Consider the following 7870-nt stretch of genomic DNA (forward strand, 5'->3'; position numbering starts at 1 on the left):
GCAGAACGAAGCATCCTCCAGGACCCTCACACACATTTCCAGAACACTCACACGTCCCTCAAAGCTCATTGAAAAACAACATGCGGTGGAACTTGAACAAAGCAGGATGAAAAGCACAGAGGTACATTACATGAGAGAGTAAAAGAAAGAAAGTTTTACCTTGCCTGTGCAAAGCTTAGTTTTTGCTATACTAAGAATTTTATTTACATTAAAGGGACAGTTCACCCAAAAATAAAATTCTGTCACCATTTACTCATCCTCGAGTTGTTTCAAATCTGTATAAATTTCTCCATTCTAATGAACACAGAGAAAGATATTTGGAAGAATGCTTGTGACCAAACAGTTCATAGCCACCATTGACTACCATAATAGGACAAATGCAATGGTTGTCAAAAGTGCCTCAGAACTGTTTGCTTTCCTACATTCTTCAAGATATCTTCTTTTGTGTTTAACAGAACAAAGTAATTTATACAGCCATTTTTCCTACTATGGTTGTCAACGGTGCCAAAGAACTCTTTGGTTACAAGCATTCTTCCAAATATCTTTCTCTGTGTTCATCAGAACAAAGACATTTATGCAGATTTGGAACAACTCGAGGGTGTGTAAATGATGACAGAATTGTTATTTATAGGTGAACTGTCCCTTTAAGGAACTCTTTAAAATAAAGAGTTAGACCGGGAAATCCATTGTGCCTGGAATATTTTGCACTTCCAATGCTTGTATCAGCTTGAGAATTGAAAGTAACTCGGGGAGATGATTTAAAGAAGGGATGAGATGTGTTATGGGAAACAGCTAGCAGGGGTCCTCTTAATGTTTGAGTTTCATTCAAATCAGCCCCGGCATCTGATTTCCATCCATAAGAGCCTCTTCAATTATTACCCTACAAGCTCTCCAGCAACACTGGGCCTAACGTGTCAAAATGGAGGATGTCAATTTTTTGAACCATGTTTACCATTACCAACAACTCTGAACACTAAAGCGAAACTATTAATCACACCAAATTGCAAGAAAATGAACGCACGAAAAACGATTTTGTGGTTTAAGCCTGTCCTCAAGAATCACTCCTAATGAAGTGCTTTGACAGAACAGCACAATCCACTTTGAGGTTATTTCATCACGGCTTAAAATGATCAAATCAGTATTTGGAAGGGTAGTTTGAAGTGAACAGCCAGATGATGCAACGGGATGACATGGTCGCTAGCGAGAGGTTTCTACGGCTTAGGGGATGAACGCTTTTAGAAACAGCCTAATAGTTAAATGGAGCTATTTGTTAACACAATGAACATCAAGTACACTTCAGCAGCTTCACGTCTGAAAAAGACAGCACTGATGAATCCACACGCAATCATAAACTTTGCTGGCTTCTACACTAAACTCTCACCGACAGGTCTGTCACTAATCCAGCCACAGGTATTCCGTCACACCCCCACATCTGTGACTACACGCACAGCTCCCTGCCAACTTTTCACAAAACAAATAGGCGAGGGACAGTGACAGAAAGACTGGCTACCCATCAGGCTGTGTCTGATGCAGATGGCATCAGTGATAAAGACAATCTGCCAGGTATCTGAATCGTGTTTCGTTTTAACGCCACATCGCAGGACAATCCCAAACGTGGCACTGAATGTTTGCTATAAAGTTTTCTCTTGGGGGAAAACATCAGATTCAAATCAGATGTTATAAAATATTCTAATGTGGTTTGCTGATATGCGCAAGTGATTTGTTTGTTTACAACACTATGCCAGCTTCGGTTTATTTTTATGGCAAAATCCAGTTGAAAATACAATAAGATGCGAGATTAAACCCAAAACCAATATTAGAGTTCAAAACACAAAAAACGCACACCGCAAAGAAACGATGCAGGCTTACCTTCTCCGCCATGGTCATCGCAGCGCCACCGTGAATTCCCAGTATGGGCATTGACGTCTGAGACGAAACAAAGTCCAGCATCTGCGCCACGGCTTCTTGATCCGTGCCGTCTCCGTAAACCAGCCCGTGCAGTCTCTGACGGGACATAAGCTCACACAGGTGCGTAAGCATACTTCCCGGGTCCGTCTGGTTCACCTGGACGCTGAGCACGGTCACCTCCAGCGGCGCACCTACCCCACGCACCGGACGCATGGCCGATTCGGATACAGTGGGGGTTTGGCCTAGAATCACAGCCACGCTTAAGGATGGAGGCTTCTCTGCAGCCTGCGACCAACCCAGGAAAGCCCATAAGATTGTGAACCGGACTACAGCTCCCATCATTCCTGGCTTCAGCCCCTGTGTGGATGAAACATTTGAGAATGAGCTTCCTTTGTACAATCATAGCGCCTCACAAATACCAACTGTGCCCTAAAGCTTCAGCAAATCTGGCTCGGGGCAGTAAATTAGATCAAATCGAACAATGCAATGACATACGTTTCATCCACCCCATTACTTTGCTCCCACATTCAATAAGTGGACTGAAAAGAAATGGGAAGCGAAAAGCGCAGGACAAGCTTTTAAAGGTTACGATGGGATGCCACTCCATTCATCTTTACTCAATCACTTAAAGTCAATACTTTTCAATTAGTCTAAATAGTTTCATGGAACAGCGGTTCACTTATTACCAATTAACTCTGATGTGATCTTACAATATATCAATGTGGTCGTATTTCAATGGCCTGCCTAAACGATAGGACTCCTCAATAGTTTATTACAGTTCTGGGCTACGTTTGAAGCTTGGATGACTCCAGATGGCTACTGTGGCTGTCTCTTAAATTATAGTAATAATTGATGAAACCATGCACTAACTGAAATGCATTATAACTTCATGAGTGAGGAACAGCTTACACGTGGTTAAATTTAATGCGCTGACAACGGCGCACTTAAAGATGGTTCAGTCTCAAGAGTCGACCTCTGTACGGATGTAGCTGTGTTTTAACTATAGTGCTTCTTAATCCTCGTCCTGGGGACCCACAACACTGGACGTTTTGTAGGTCTTCTATATTTAACACATGTGATTCGAATCATCAGCTCATTAGCGGAGAGATTCATGAATTGAACAGGACGTGTCAGACAAGGGAGACTTTCCAAAGACTGTTCCACACCTGTGTGACTTTGCTCTTTTCTGTGATAATATAAGAAAATGGCACAAAATGAAGCTTTGGAATATGACATGAATTTGCATGGAATAAAAATGGAAAAGGTGTAGGTAAAGTATAGGTATAATTTGACTATAAGCTTTGCAAATTCACTTTTTCACAACTTCTCACTATCACAAATGTCACTGGATACATCTCCTTCATTCCTGGAGTTTAGTCATCAGTTATATTTGTACCTCCATTTCATTCACCGACAAGCAGAGTTCTGGCCCTTACCCACCGATGACAGATGATAAAGTACTCAGAAGACTTGGAAAACTATGCAAACTAAAATATGTAAGGTCAACACTTGGAAAGTTAACTATATTCAAATATCATGCTGCTTATACTGTATATGCCAACTCTGTTACCAAGAACTAAAACATTCTCAACCACTGACAAAATCACAACTATATATAGCGTAAATGTGTATTAGTATATAGCATCGGTTTCCCAGGGCATGTAATTTTTCAGAATTTATCATGACACGGAAATCAATAAAATGAAATAAACTCCACAGGCTTGCTTGAATTTTGTGAGTTTGTTTGGGGTCCTCAGCCCTAAATGATGTGATAAGAATGTGCTACCATCAGCTGCAGCGAGCACTCCCATTTTATATCACCAGTCCTCAAGAAAAGATGGAGCTTATCACAAAACCTCATAAATACCCATCCTAATACAAGCCAATCTTACCCTGAAGTATTACACTAAATGCGCTACAAATGCATGCATTTACATACATATAGGTATAGCTGAAAAATAACATGGACGTGAATTTGGTTTTCTAGCAAAAGAGATTTTTTTTAATTTATATAAGGAAAGGTATAGGTTATTCTTAAAGTACATATTAAATAATATATTGAAGTATAGCTGTATTTTAGAAGCTCAGTGTTTTTCTTAAAGGAACAGTTCATCTTCAAAATGAAAATTCTATCATCATTTACTCACCCTGTGTGATTTTCTTTTTTCAGCAAAACCCAAAAGATGGATAGAAGATATTTTGAAAAATGTTGGTAACCAAAACCATTGCTGCCCATTGACTTCTATTGTATGGACACAAAACCAATGCAAGTCAATCGGGACCAATGGTTTTCTGTTACCAACATTTTTCAAAATATCTTCTTTTCTGTTCTGCAGAAAAAAAGAAAGTCATGCAGGTTTGAAATGACAAACGGGCTTGTAAATGGTGGAATTTTCATTTTGAAGGCTGCTTTAAGTTTTAACTCACCATTTTACATTTAACCAAAGCAGTCCTGCAGTGTAACAAATTCGACTTTTAAGTCTTTATTTACTGAAATCTCTTTCTTAATATATGCTCAACAACAGCAAATATAATAAAAGAATTCGAAAAGTGATATTTAAAATGGTACAACTGATGCGGTATATTGTAGCATGTCACACAGGATAATACCTCGCAATACTTTAAGAAGAATCATGATGTTTGTGTAAAAGATGGTGATGCTTACTGGCGGTTTATTGCATAATCCTCCTAAACTGGAATATTTGCATAAATGAAGCAAGGACTTGTTCGACACCAAAAATGAATTGATGCGCTGCCAATTGTTGGCAAACAATAACAACAGACACTAAACGGGTTAGCTTTTGACAGATAAAACTTTCAGATGCATTGTGGAGCATACTAATTAGTACCAATCACATAATTACCCTAATTGCTTTCTTGATGGTTGCACCAGTTGTTTGTGAGGGTCCAAAAGCAGTACATGCCTCAATGACCACATTAGAGATTCAAGAGACAGACAGTGCTCTGTTGCCCTGTAACTTTCCCATTTAGTAAACTCGCTACCGTCCATAATTGGCATACTCGCTGAGCTATCCCACCAAAACACCCATGCCCTTAAGCCCAACCTCGAGTGGCACTTAGCATTTGCAAATGCAAGGCATCACTCCTCCACTCATTCTTCGTGCGCTTATACGATTTGTTAGACAAGTGTCATGTTTTCAAGCACATTAGAGATCCACCTATACCCATAACCCATATAGTTGAAAGGCAGCCAAATGTCCAAAGTTAACTTTCACAAAAAAAAAACGTGGCTTTTTACGCACCAAAATTTTAGCAAAGGTGCCAGAAACGTCTTGCCAATGAGTGTTTTCAAGCGAGATTTCCACGTTGCGTCAAAGTATACAGACCACTGATCTGATGGTCTGTCACAGTCTATCTTTCATGATTCAAAACCACAGCGTAAAATGCCAATCGCAGACCGGCCCCTCTGTTAGCAGAACATCACCGCTGAGGTGACTTCGCAAGCGAGTGTGGGTGGATTTATGAGTTTGACTGTGTGGGGGTCAACAGTTACGAGTATACTCTTCAAAATACTCACCTGTACTAGGACCTCCTAACCACCACTATCTGTTATTCTTGACCAACCGTTTGCTTACTCACTAATCTTATGTTTAAGATATTACAGGAGTTGACAGCAAACGTAAAAATCTAACGCTATACATTTCTGTACTCAAATAAGGTCAATGTTTGATTTGTCTAGAGATACGTCTGTGTCTCTATATGTATCTGTGTTCATAGAGGAGGGAAGCTCTTGAATATTTCAGCTTCTAAAATTATATCCTCCTATGCAGGAAAGACTATTTCAGGCCTGGTCCTATAAGCAAGAGGAAAACATCAAAAATGTGTTTGGACAACGTGACTGCACCCAAATCTGCAAGTCCCCCGTTCCCCGTGTCGGCGGAACACGCGAAGCAACGGCGCCGCCTGTCGCATCTCCCCTCAAGTCGCTTCGCACCTATTACCAACCTTAAATATTTCAAACGTATCTTACCTTGCGTGTCACGAGGTGTCAGTGAAGAAAACTCGCCCAGGTAGAAATGTGCCATCTGTGAAACTGAGCGACGTTTTGTGAATTTTATCCACGAAGATTTCCTCACAGAGAAGAAGGCGCGTTCCCGGGCGCATTTTCAGACCTTCTGTGAGACACCTTGACAGGAGCTTAAGTGTTCGGTGTTCTGAAAGAAAGTCGAAGAAAATCCTTAAACTAGGCTAAGATATATGTGACAATTCAGTGTATTTTTTCTAACTTCTCCATCGTGTTCAGTGGAATAATGAAAGAAATGGCACACCGACGGGCTCGCGGGCAAACTGATCTGCGTGGACGCGTAACGGTTCCCCCGCACAGAACCAAATATCTCGCAAGTAACCTCGTAGACTGACAGCAACACTAAATAACGGTTCTTAAATTATCAGTGTCAGTTAGCTTTGAGAAGACAGTAAGTGATAAGCAGGTAAGCGAGACACCCGGCGTGTTTAAATGACGACCGGTGTGGTATTCCCCTCACGCGCGCTGGATTTGTCTCTATGTAGGGCGCTCGCTCGCGCAGCAGGTGTTGCGCATCAAGGCGGCTAAAATAATGTCAACCGACACAAAAATAAGCAGACGCTTTCGTCAACGTTAAGCTCCAACGACTTCCCTTTGAACACGAGAGAGCGAACCCTCATTTGGTTAGCCATATAAACCGGGAATTTCACATTTATCACCATCTTATTTAAAGTCAAAATAAAACAACTCACCTGATATCCTGGTTATACATTTCCAAGTAAAGAATTACGCCGTGTCCCCACTCTTCATTGTATAACCTTGCTCTTTATAAACAAATCCGTCAAGTTCCGCGCTCTCAACGGTGTAATTCCATCGGTGCCCTTGTGTTTACCGTGACCATTCCTTAAAGCGATTCGCCAAAAATGGAAAGGGAAAAACGTGCAGTGGTACGGTCGGAATACAACGATCCAAATGGATTTCCCCCCCTTTATTTTTTCCTCTTCTATTTTTGAGTCTCGAGCGCTTTCCGCAATGGGGCTGGTGGAACAGGTCCTCGTGCGTCCTCTTGGTGGGTTTCCGTCAATATCACATCCTTTTGGAGAAAACAACAATTCGCTGGTTTATTCGTCGATAACGGTGCTGGGGTCTATTTTGGATAGAGATTCCTTTGCGACACCGTCGACTGAACTCGAGACATCAGCGCAGTCAAAACTGTGTCGAGCGCGTATTCGCTCCTTAACATCTCAGCGCGGAATTGAGACTGTTCTTGCCAATGCCTCCCACGCGCTCCGCGCCAAATACAACACAATTCGTTTTCCTTATTCGCTCTAATTAAACGTACACGTGTGTTTTATAGGGCTATCTTTCATCTTTCGTTATGCTGTTGCGCTGTCAATTTGAAGAAATTTTAAAAAGCATTTGGTTATGCACTTGATGCGCGTCAATATATGCACGCAACTTTTCAGAACATTGGTTTCAGATGCACTCTCCACGAATCGAGTAAACGTTGCATTGACTCCCTCAAACCTTTTTTTTCCGCCACAAACTCTCTCTCTCACTCACTCACAACCTCTCACACATTGCGTTGCACATGCATACAGTCGTAAATGATCATGAGAACCATTAACAGTGCCTGCGCGCGACGGGCGCGTCAAAACTGTGGAAAATTCTCAATCGCAAGACGCTTCACTAAATAAGTCATTTTCCCGCTCCATGTTGCAAAACCACGTCCCATCCACCGTCGCATCCACGTGCTAAAGAGAGCAAGACAATTCAACGAACCGACTCCTGTCTTTCTGAATGAAAACTGTGATTTTTGGGCTTGCTCTATTTGTCCCAAAATTGGTGGTTCGTTATGAGTCAGACGCTCCCAGCTGTGTAATTTCCCTGTATGAACTCGACAAGAGCCTTTGGTGATCCCCAGCGCATGCAATTAAATCAAATGATTTTATGGCTTTTACTGCTGTGATCATTCAC

At 41.5% G+C, this 7870-nt stretch overlaps 1 protein-coding gene across 2 annotated transcripts in view; it reads right to left on the reverse strand.

Annotated features, from left to right (window-relative positions):
* Positions 1 to 7626, reverse strand: part of grin2ab (glutamate receptor, ionotropic, N-methyl D-aspartate 2A, b) — a 69093-nt gene extending 61467 nt beyond the window's left edge. The window contains exons 1-3 of one of the 2 annotated variants that reach the window (XM_057332328.1): positions 6646 to 7626; positions 5900 to 6083; positions 1870 to 2265 (exon numbers count right to left, since the gene is read on the reverse strand). In XM_057332328.1, the coding sequence (XP_057188311.1) occupies positions 1870 to 2250 (381 nt within the window). In that variant the 5' untranslated portion in view covers positions 2251 to 2265; positions 5900 to 6083; positions 6646 to 7626. The remainder of the gene's footprint in view (positions 1 to 1869; positions 2266 to 5899; positions 6084 to 6645) is intronic. The other variant, XM_057332329.1, reaches the window with a different exon arrangement.
* Positions 7627 to 7870: the final 244 nt, after the last annotated feature.

The sequence above is a fragment of the Triplophysa rosa genome, linkage group LG4 (assembly GCF_024868665.1).
Source record: "Triplophysa rosa linkage group LG4, Trosa_1v2, whole genome shotgun sequence".
In the NCBI taxonomy this organism is placed as follows: Eukaryota; Metazoa; Chordata; class Actinopteri; order Cypriniformes; family Nemacheilidae; genus Triplophysa; species Triplophysa rosa.